The 12,044-nt window shown below is 34.6% G+C and overlaps 1 protein-coding gene across 1 annotated transcript; it reads left to right on the top strand.

Annotated features, from left to right (window-relative positions):
• The first annotated feature begins 2,892 nt into the window (after positions 1–2,892).
• Positions 2,893–6,710, top strand: Smp_133310 (hypothetical protein). Its single transcript, XM_018796976.1, has 3 exons — positions 2,893–3,029; positions 4,720–5,034; positions 6,545–6,710. Exons 1-2 carry the CDS (start codon positions 2,931–2,933, stop codon positions 5,008–5,010), a joined length of 390 nt encoding a protein of 129 aa, XP_018646823.1. The 5' UTR covers positions 2,893–2,930; the 3' UTR covers positions 5,011–5,034; positions 6,545–6,710.
• The last annotated feature ends 5,334 nt before the right edge of the window (positions 6,711–12,044 follow it).

Raw genomic sequence — 12,044 nt, 5'->3', positions numbered from 1 at the left:
GACCTTCTCGAATAATAGTACTCTCGGACATTTCAACCGACCCACGATAACTATATTGTGAGATCTTGGGAGGCTTTTGGCCAATCAATAGCCAGTATTTTGTCATAAAAGGACTTATAACCAAAGATGTGGTACCATAATTGTTGTACGACTTTTGAGCGACGTCAAAAGGATCTTAAGAAAGCGTTCTTAATGGGCTCCAAGGAGGACTTTAGGTTGGTTTCAGAAGTCAGAATCGGGACCTATAGTTAGAAGCTAGGATTAGAAACTAGATATTCGCTTCTCATCTCGAACTGACATCAGCTAAAGTGTCAAGGTGCTTCTTAGTCATATGGATAGATAAATTCTACTCCAGAATTAGAGGCTCACTATCTTAAGTCTGACCGTTTCGTCCGTAAATTGGTCTCGCCAATAAAGTGATCAAATCTAGGCATAAATAACGAACCTCCTCACATGAATCATTTTATTTGATGGAGGAGTTTGGGTTGTGGTTTCCATCACGAAGGGATTTAGCTCTTGTGCAAGGGCTTAGGGTAAATATTTGGTCTACTGAGCATTTCTGGTTTACGGCCTCATGGGAAAGTTTTTTTAACACCGATTGGCTAAGAAATGGCCAATCAGTGTATCTCAACAGAATCCAATGTGTATCTCGCAAACATCTCCCATTTTAGCAGATCCATAAGGTCTGGCGTTAGGGTCCACTTGCAACCGCGTGACTGGTCTGTGCCTTCCATTTGTCCGCCTTCTAGGCAACAAAGAGGTGGTATTGTTCTTTGCTCCCACAGAGACTGGCCTGTCTGTTCCAAAGGTTTCGATTTCAAAGGTGTCCAGCAGACGATCGAGAAGTATTCTATATTGGGTCTCGTTGCTTGTGATTAAAATTGCTTTTAGTTGGTTAGCATGACGCACCCAAAACTTTTGAGACAGCTGACATCTCGTAGACCACACTCCCTTTTTTCTGCATTATTCGACCAGCTACCCATGTAGGATGTTTGCCACAATAGTCCATAGCCAGTACTTTTTGACCTATATTGAACATTCGTCTTTGCGCCCAATAATGTCGATTGAATTTTTCCTCCATCTATCTGTTTCGTTGAGGCTCGACAACTGGCGTCGGACCAATGGCATCGAATTGTGTTCGTATTTTTCTGCCATGTAAAGCCTCTGCTGGAGAGGATTGGTGTAAAATGATAAATGAGCAGAAACCCCTGTAAGATCTCTTCGATAGTCCCCTCCCCTTTTAATTTTTGCAGAGCATTTTTCGATGTACCAATAAAACGTTCTACTTGACCATTGGATTGTAGATGGAACAGAAGTTTGATTGTTGTTCTCACTTTATCAAACTTTATGAAAGGGGAAGATCGTATGAAATTATATAATTTTATTTGAAAATCAGTTCCATAAAACACGCATATATATATATTATAAAGGATAAAATATGTACCCTGCTTCAGTTTGGGCACCTGGGCAGTATCACAGCCCTCACACAAATCGAATGAGATTTGTGCGGCGCATATGTATCTGTTGCTTCCTTGTACCAATATTTATGTGTTTAAATAAATAAATAATAAAAATCTGTACTCAAATGATCTGATAATAAATTTCGAATCTTTAAACATTGTTCTGCCACTTTCAGCTTCTTGAAATCTACACGTAGTTCAGCTGTATGCCTAATTCTTTTCGGTATTTGAATGATAGATGTTGTGTGGTAGTTCATCATCCTTATTCTTAAGGTACTTTTAAATATTAGTCATTGACAACACTGTGCCTATTGGTCCTAAAATCAAAGCCTTTGGTGCTACGTTTAAAACTTTGTGAACAGACGAGGCTAGGTCACTCCTTTATCTTACTTTTTACTTTCTGTGTATATGATTATGGAAAGATCTGTCTCAAAGGAATCGTCTTCAAACCAAGTACGAGGCGCAGAATCATCATAATATAGTGTATGTTACTTGTGTCGACAGATATAATTAGTATGTAACACCAACCAAAAGAGTAGTACATGACGGTCGAAGGCTACGGAATTCGGCTTGAAGAAAACGGAAATGAAAATAGGAAGGAATCGTGACTTGTGAAAATCATGAAGAGTTCGGGGGCAGACTTAGAAATTCCGCAGATGAAGTGTTTGGAGTATAGTCCTCATATCCCACCAAGACATTCTGTACTTTTGTAATAAAATATATTGATCGTCTCTGAGTGTTTGTTCATTACAATAGATCAACTCATTTCAAGTGGCAAATGTTTCTTGGAGACCGTCTCAGAATGCTAATAAATAACACGGAATGGAGTACGTCACGACAAAAGCCCTAATAAAGATCCCGGAGCAGGTCAACGTAATCCAGACAATCTGGAAAGTTATGTTAGTGCCATCGAAAATTTGATTCTAAGTTAACCAGACACAGTATATCATACACCCAGCTTTTAGAAATTACCCAGTTTATTGCAAAAGTCCATCCACAGGTAAAGGTGACTAATGTCAACTGATAAACAGCTTCTTACTTCAAGTTAAAGATAGGAATTTTGATATGTACTTTCTAAGTGATGTAGGTGAGGCTCTAAATGTCATTTCTAACGAGAGGACAAAAAAGAACAACTAACTTTTGCAATAACACATCAAGTTGCTGATGAAACAAAAAGCTCAACATTCATTGAAGAAACATGACTACTGGGTTTGGAGTATGGGAGACAACGTTTTTGAGATATCGATGGAGTGGACTTAGATCCGACATTACTTGGAAGGTAATTAGTAACTCTGTTTGAAACTAAAACCAGTATGGTCTCGTTTATCGGTTTCTATTGATCCTTCAACAGCTTAACTGCAGTAATCGTACTTTCTCTCTACAGCGTTTGACTGTGCTACAACTATATGTTTTGGCGGAAACTCTCAGGGTCACACTTGGCTCGCTTTCAAGCAGTCTGGTTTTCGAAATATGACTGCAGAGGTGGAGATTAATCCATTTAGACCTGGTGGTGAACTTTCCAAGGAAGTAGATGATATCTTGAAAAACTCTACGATCTCGAGGGATACGGTGAGTCCTTTAGTTTTGCTTCTGTAAAAGTGTAAATGCACCCTTGAAATCTGCAATCAATTGTTCAAATGATTGTTTTGTGTGTAAAGCTATGTAATAAACTCGGTATGTAAATCATGATTTTGACACACGTGAGCTTTTATACAATGGGTAAAGTTTAGAGATTTTGAAGACGCCCCAGTCAATGCTGTCGAGGGGTTAGCTAATGTATTTGTAGTAACAAAAGTAATAATTATAGATCCTACTGATAGGGTTTCTGCTAATTTTATTACTCAAGGAGTTTTGGGCAGTATGTTTAAGGTGTCTGCCGCATTTAACAATGATGAAGTCGCCTTACTTGCACAATAAGCCTTATATTTCTAAAGGTGCAACTAGCTTAGAAAGCACTTTTCATATTTAGCAATACATTCTATATTTGCAAAACGTTCATATCCTTCAAGTCCTAATAAAGATTTAGAGGAATAAACTAAAATTTATCAGTCTGTCCTTATATCAAACAAGATACCAGCTGATTGATGCCTTTGATTAAGTTCCTTCGAGATTTTCGTACAATTCATTTATCCTCTTCTTTGTTTCTAGTAGTAATGCTGTTCACAGAATAAAATCCCAACGCGACAGATTTTCAATCAGCTCTTATTAGTATGATGTGAACCAGAATATTGTGTCAAGGTCAAGAATTTATCTGTCGTTAACTTAGGAAGTCTAACTAGATCGTAAAACTAGGTGAAGTAACCTACATTTAGGCAACTCCATTAAGTTTTCAAACTGGAAGTCAATGCAGATCAATTATATGGTGACACTTTGTATTTGAGACTGAGAGAATTTTCAAAAATAGTCATTTGATTCTGTTCAAGATCTTTTTTTGGTTGTCTTACAATTTCAGTCGCCTTCAGTAACAGTCCACTATCATTGTATTTCGGTTGCTAATTTCTTTTGTTAGTCTTATTTTCTCGAGATTCAACTTAGCCGTTTGTGTTTAAGGATTATTATCCAAATACACACTACCTACTTTAGTTTAACAGTCAAAATATTGTTACTCAACAAATAGTGATTCAGTTAATGTATCGAAATAGACCGCGACAGAATATATCCTTGTTTCGTAATCTCTTTATGATAAACTTCTAGTCTTTCGATCACTAGTTTGAACTTGTTCTCATATTTTAAACACGGTGGCTTGGTAATGCTTCGATTGTGTACTATTTGAAAAGGCAGCATCCAAACTATGCGAGATCCATTTTTGAGAATAGCTGTTGTTCGTAATCAATTTGAACGTTACTAAGATGATACATAATATAACAGTCGTTTGTGCGTCTGTATTGTATATAGAAGGTCCCTATTAATCTGAGCTATAAAAATTGTATTGCTTTGAACAGCTCATTTAATATGTAAATCTGGACATACTTCTTCTAAATGACGTTCTGTGTATAAAGGTTAGTGGTTCTAACTAGCTGACCAAACTGAAATAGTTTGGCCTTATTGTTTAATGTTAGGGGTTTTAAGTATCTATAATTACTAATAAGCTACATGCTGAAAACTCGCTCTGCCAACTTCAGTCTGAACAGGTCAGTAGGACCACTAGCTTCCACAGAACATCTCAAGGCTATATATACGAGTTTACGAAATCGCAATTTAAGATTATAGTGTTGTCCCAATTCCGTGGATTTGTTCCTACCTCTGGTTTTTTCTTTAGATAATTATAAATGATCCAGCGTTGCGCCGCGCCAACGGAAATGCTACGTCTGTAGACGGGATTATATCTAATAATGTTCACACAAAATGTTCTGAATCACCTTTCAAATCCCAAACGTCCAATGGTCTCAGTGTTACTGATCGTTCTCCACATCCTTCCGGCCTAGTAACGTGCGAGGTGGTATCTCAGCATATACAACCAATGCAAAGTCCGACATTTCAGTCTAGCCAAATTGAACATGTTAATATAAAGAGCAGTAGGAAACCTACTAAGTGTTGTGTACTTCAGTGAAGCTAATAAACATAAGTAAAATCTGTGAGTTTACCACGAATTTTGATATTTACAGACTTTCTTTTTGATTGAAACTGTGGAGTATACTTAGAAAATCCAATGTTAATTCTATACTGTTAATATCTTTGGTATTTGTGAGCGAATTTCGACAGGACGAAATTTGAAAGCAACAACTTGAGTAGATATGTGCTAACAGATTGTACCATAAAGTGCATGAACCGTCATCAGGTTTTAATTTCTGACCCCGTTTCATATATCTCGGTTTGAAGAGATAGAATGTGCACATAAAAAATGTTGTTTAGCAACGATTACAAGGTCTCATCTGTTCTTTGTTTTCGTAGACTGACGAAGTTTGATTCATGTCATGGTTTATTTTACATGAACTACATTTAAGTAGTTAAAGTAATATGTGTATAATGGTTGATTGGATTATACAGAACACTTGATTGGACAGTATTCTCAAAGATGCTAACGTCATATGAAAGGGATTTATATATATGGAGAATAAACTAGGTATTTCAATAAAGAACCTGTTTCTGTCAAAATAAATGAAGTGAAATCTATCCAAACACCACAACTGTTCTTGGGTACGGTTTCTTATTGACGAAATCACTGAAATTCTAACCTTTTGATCACACTTTTGAAACACTTCTTCATCGATTCAAGCAGCTTCCTAATACTCCCAAAAGTATGGCTAGTACCAGGATGCACAAACACGTACTTAATCACTGAGTGACATCTAATTGTCACATTTTAGTAGTAGAAATAATTAAAATGGGTATAGTGATTCAGCATAATATGAAATTTAATTGCCTCTTCTTGCGCTTCATAAATTCAGTCCTACCAGTTTTTTTACTTGCCATAACGACCCGTAAAACTCGATATTTTTTCTTTTACAGTTGAAACCAATAACTAATGGCTCCATAGATTAGTACTATGTCTTGTGAATTCACTTAAACGTCACCCTATACTATCATTGTTTCACATTGTTTACGTAGACAGGTGATCCCCAAACTTACATAGCACATGCTTCGAATACCTCAGTCAACAAGAATTTGCAACGTAATCATCTAAAAACAGCGACCAAGTCCATATTAATGTATCAGGCTCTAAATCATATATTGTAATGCAATAATTACCAAGATGTACGACTCTGAAAATTTGCTTATTTCTTGATGTTCCTTTCCCTACCAATTAAGTTTTATTTGATGTGGATCTCATGATATCTTAAGCTCAGTGTTTTCTCTACAAACGATAACTTCATTTCCAAATATGTACTCTGTCAGTTAGCCAGTGTTTCTATCTCTAACAACTATTCATGAGGAAATCAGGCCTCGGTTACATCGTCAAATTATCGATTTGTCGAGTTTAGTCATCCCAGTATTTTATCAATATGTTGTGCAGTCATAACAACTACAATGGTTCAAATATACCCTAACAAAAGTAATACATGTTCCGTTCATTTTTATGATTTCATATTATAACGAAAGAGTTAAATTGGATTGTTCTGCCCATATTTTATCTTTTATTTTAGATCCCGTTGACAATCTGATGAAATAATTACTTTGCCGAAAATACGCCACTGTATGCTATTCTCCACAGCCATACTTTGACTTTCACAAGCTTAGTGTTTTAATAGGTGTTTTCAGATGACATAGCATGTATAATCTATTTAGCAACACGTAAAAATCATGTGCATACACAGTCTTCCCCATTTGGATTTTTATCCTTTTTTCCAACAATTCAATAAAAATAAACTTTAGATTGTCCGGTTTTCACAAATTACACAGAATTACATTTTAATTTACCTACTTTCTCAAACTTTGAAAATTTTAGATGAACATCTGAAAGACTATTTCTGCGTCCTCCGTTATATGTTGCTAACGTGGCTTTTTTGTTTACAAAAACTAAATCTAAACCATTACGATTGAACACTAACGGAGACTCTGAAAATCAGGACCTTTCTTCAAGTGCAATTTCTTATGAAATAGGTGTATTCACACAAATAAAACGTAAAAAGCATTTCACTTTGTTTCTCTTTGCGTGCAGTTCCGTTTGTTCAATTTGTTTTTGTTTACCTTACTACTTTAAATTTAAAAAAAGTTTGATTGTTTCTTTTAGATACTGCATCACTTTCTTGCTTTGGTTTTTTTCATACAATTTAAGTACTAAGTGTGATGCTTCAATTTTGTCAACTGCACTACGTCCACCTTGTCCATCATGATATATATATATATATATATATATATATATATATATATATATATAAGCTCATAGAGGGTTGTCTCTTTCATTTTCATGTTGTTGGTCGCTCGTAATGCATGGAAGAAAACAAAAGATTTTCTCTCCTTTCCATATTCCAATTGGATAGTTTGAAGACGTTCTTTCTGTGTTGTTTTACTCCCGTATTTTCAAGTAACTTTTGCACATCTACTAATGCCCCTCCTCATTCTGTACCACTTGTACAATTTCTCTGTTCTGTTGATCGTATGTGTTGGAATCTGCCCTCAGTTACCATTTATATTCCGTTTTAAACACTTTTAATATTATTTCCTTGTATTTCATCCGTTTTGTTTCTTTTCTTGATTTTAACTCCACCTGCTTCAAATAAAATTGATTTAAAAATTACTATAATATTGAGTTTTTTTATGAGTCCACCCTTTTCATTCTCTTATGAATTAGTTCTTAGGTCGCGGCGCCTAATTTGGTTTGGGCATTAGCTCATCATTGCCAATCCTCGGACACATGTGACTTAAAGTCAAATACACAAATCTGTATTTAGTTTTTGATTTTTTTTACCATTGTTTTTGTTTAAAATCAAAACAAGATCAAAAATAAGCCTCACAACGCATTTTGTTTGCAGTCACACATCTGAAAAATATGTCACAAGAATAAAATGTATGTGATTTGATAAAAGTTTGTTTTGTCCATGATGCCGAGTTCACAATTTTTATATCCCTCAGCAAACACCTATCCAAATTATTTAAGGGAGATAGAATAGAACATTTTCGGCTCTAGTTCTATAACACATCGTTTTGACGTTGTATCTATAAAATGATAGGCTATTAGGTAACTAAGAAATAATTCTTATTTACAGTTAAAAATCTGTCTGGAGTACCCAGTTTTCGTTTCCATGTATTTTCTAATGTACTTGAGAATAGACGTGTTACGGTTAGTAATAACGAGCAGTAGCATGTTGTCTTGTGCTCATTTCACTTATTTGTAATTATTTGCTAATCCATGAATACATTTAAACATCTGAATTTGAACAATTGAAATAGAACTAATGTTAAACTGGTAATGATCTTTTTTTGTAAGCGGAATCAATTTGATAATTTGGTGTTTAGAGTCATTTTCAAGATAAGTAGAAACCTATCAAAGATGGAGGAGTTTCAACGGATGTACTATTGTGTGTTGTTGTGGAAAAAGTATATATTTGCGATTGTGTAACCTTGAGAACGGATTTTCCGAAAATAGATCTCTTCATGGAATCACTCGATATTCTCCTAATGCGCCAATAATAGTTTATGACTTCTAATAGATAAAATAAAATCCAGTAGAACTAAGGCATCGAATAAACTGGGATATGAGCCGAACTTACCGTACGAAAGCTATACGATAGTGAGCCAAATGACATCCTCAAATAATTTCTTAGTAATAAAATTAAGTCTAGACAACAATATAATTCTACAATTCCAAATACTTGAATAAACTGTTAGTAAGATCAACAGTGATTCAAAAGTTGACGATCCTCGTTCCCACTATATATGGCATGCTGAAACTATGGCTAGACAGTTGTTCAATGAATCCTGATTTCTCACTAGTTTCTTATTTGGCCCAAGTTTGTGATGAGCATTACCTTTAAAACTTTTCAATAGTTATTAGTCGGTTGTTTAAATTGTACTATTTGTGAAGAAAATAATATTCAATATTTGTTCAATACTGTAAAAGGAAACTATTGCAATAAGATAACTTAAAAAGTATTTAAAAAGCATCCATTTTTGTTAGTATTTTTCAGTAGAAAACTTGGTTAAAATTTGACCTTTCAAATTTCATATAAATTTCCTTTATCCTGATTCTTTTCAATCATTTGTTATATTTAAATTACCCATTGTAACCTTTTCAATTATGAACATGCAAAGTATTATCGTTTAAATCATACAAAATAGTTTGAACTATCTTAATTGTAGTGTGTAAATAAAATCAAATTAGCTTATATTTTGTTGGCGGAAGTTTGAATTTATGCATAGAAAATGTTGTTTTTATTAAGTTAGTACGTTATTTATTTTATTTATTTATTTGAACACATAAATATTTATAGAAAGGGGGTACCGAATACATACGCGCCACACAAGTCACTTGATTTGTGTATGGGCTGTGATATTGCCCGGGTACCCAGACCGGAGCCGGTGGTTTTCTTAAGGGGCCACACCCACAGTCTTTGACCTAAAGGTCTGATCCACAAGGCAGTGGAACAATGTCATGAGATGCAGTCCCATGGTAGCAGGTGACCAACAATAGGTTCATACACCATTGGTTCCTTCAGGATACTGGAGCCCATGTGCTCCATTGGTTTGGAATCATGGTTTTCCAAACCCCCTATGTGGATCCTCTGTGTCCACCAACCCGGTTAAAGCGCTGGACATTCGCTTTTCGTGTTGTCGATTTCGCAAACAACAGTAATGCCGTGAGAAGAAAGTGAGTAGGAATTCCGTGACAGTGGTTGTTTGTACGTGGCCTTGTGAGAGCATTTCGAGAGGGAGAGCTGACTCTCCTCACCCTCGACCGTACGAGGGCATTTGGGGGCACACAAATTATATCGTTATTATGAATTGACCTGAATCCTACTATTGAGTTAAAGGACTCTAGAATGTTCAGAATAACATATTGAATCAAATTGTGAAATCGATAACTGTTTACTTTAAACGTGAGGTTTAAAAGGGATTCTAGTGATAGGGATTTGTCTTTGCCGTAGTAATGAGGTATGGCAACTTGGACCGATGCATATGTGTACCTGGTCCTACGTTGTAGCTGACTGACTGACTGTATGTTAGATGAGTGGTATGATGATCATTACGAAACAATTTACGCTCTTCAATTCAATCTTTGAAATTTTGCACTGATAAGACTTTTATCAAAGACGAATCTTAGTGAGACATGAAGAGAAATTGTAGCGGAATAATAATGAACTCATTTATTTGGTGACATCACTTCAAATATTTATAATCTGGAAACAGTGATATCAACTATTGAAAAAACAAGCAAGTATACGCACTTGATATAAAAAATGTTTTAATTGACGTTGGGATTGACACAGATGAAGATGAATAAAAAGATAATGATTGGAAACAAATTAAAAACCCATTTATAGTGTCGTTTAATTATAAACAAACTATATAAATATATATATTATAAATGTAATTTGGGATAGAAAATTGAGTGGAATATAAAAAGAAGAGCTCTAAAAATGGGGGATAATTGTCATAGGTTGTGTAATATCAAATATAAAAATGTCGATTGAGTAAAACTCAGAAAAGAAGCAAGAAAGTAAAAACAAGAAATTATAACTGTCGTGAAAAAAAGTGACCAATTCTTGAAACTCAAGTCAACGGAGCTCAGCATAATTGACAACAAAGCATGGATCTTTTTGTGGCAGTGGCTTCACCAAAGTGTGACCAGTTAAATGTTGTTTAATTACTAATTATAGTGGAAGGTTTTAAAGTATCAACTTCATGTCCACTACCAAAAAAATCCTAAGTAATAGCTCTGATTACATACTTTTTGTCTCTGTTTTTGTGAATGTGCTCGATGTTGTGAACAGTAACCCCTTCATTGCTGCATATGCTTTACCATTTGCATCTTAGCTGATAGATGCAATCGAGGATAATGTTAGGCGGAAATTAGTCCAGATCTAACCAATTTAGCAGATAGTTTTTTAGTATAGAACGTCTTTAGTCTAATATCAATCGTTCCAGTTATTTCATCACTCTTGAAGCCAGGTCTTAAGAAGACAGTCCTTTTTTAGTCGCATTATACTCTACGCCCCTAGTTTAAATTTTCCTATACTTAGTTATGAACTTTTACAGATAACTAGTATAACGCGAACAGCGTTTAACTACAGTTAATACCTTTTCACTTTTATCGTTCGAACATAATTTATACAAACAATTTAGTGTCATTCTAACTAGTGATCTTTTGTTACCCATTGCAGAGAAGCTAATATAGTTCAAGTAAACCATGTTTTAAGAATCCGTTTTATATATAAATTTCCACAATTATTAGTTTATACTGTGCTGAATACCAAGATCTTGGAGATGAAACATATCATTTTTATGCTTCATTGTAAATTTGATGTTATGGTATGATTCACTGATAAGTTTCGAAATATAAGAAGCATTTATCAAACGCAACAAATGTGTCATCAACATACATTAGATACAATTTTGACTCATTAATTATAGGTTTCTAAATTTCGAGTAATGATATATGCTAGGATTTGACCCACAAGGTTATTCGAGGCTATTTTATCAACTTAACGATCTAAAATATTGTTAGACTGAGATGTGACATCTTTTGTAAACATCAGTATCATCTACTCAAGTTAGCCCTTTGATAAAAAGGAATCTGCCAATCGGTCAAAATATAATATTTTTGGCTTCTTCCAATGAGATTATAATCAGTTATGACCATACATAAAATGATACTACAAATTTGTAAGGGATTTTGACGTTGTCTACCATTCAAAAGAACTGAAATATATCATTTGAAAAAAAAACAATTCTAACTGTTGATAGTGTAAGAAGAAGACGAAGATTATCAGAACTATGTGATATATTAGAGCAATACATTTCGAACAGTCTGATCACACATACACTTGTTAAGAACATTTATATATAAGAATGAAAGGTCAGCTAGACTGGAAGTAGGGGGAAAGAGTGGATAAGGATAATAATAATAAAAATAATGTGAAAACAATTTGAAACCTTTTACCAGGGTAGGTTTAAAGTGAGAACAAACTATCTGTCTCATTTAAA

The sequence above is a fragment of the Schistosoma mansoni genome, assembly GCF_000237925.1.
Source record: "Schistosoma mansoni, WGS project CABG00000000 data, supercontig 0169, strain Puerto Rico, whole genome shotgun sequence".
NCBI classification, from domain to species: Eukaryota; Metazoa; Platyhelminthes; class Trematoda; order Strigeidida; family Schistosomatidae; genus Schistosoma; species Schistosoma mansoni.
The sequence above is the reverse complement of the archived record's forward strand: the minus strand, read 5'-3'. Positions and strand labels throughout refer to the sequence as shown.

Excerpts from the sequence above, each read along its gene's own strand:
- Smp_133310 (XM_018796976.1), top strand. The coding sequence starts at position 2,931 with ATGACTGCAGAGGTGGAGATTAATCCATTTAGACCTGGTGGTGAACTT. Across the intron at positions 3,030-4,719 it reads CTACGATCTCGAGGGATACG|ATAATTATAAATGATCCAGC; the intron begins GTGAGTCCTTTA and ends TTTTTTCTTTAG.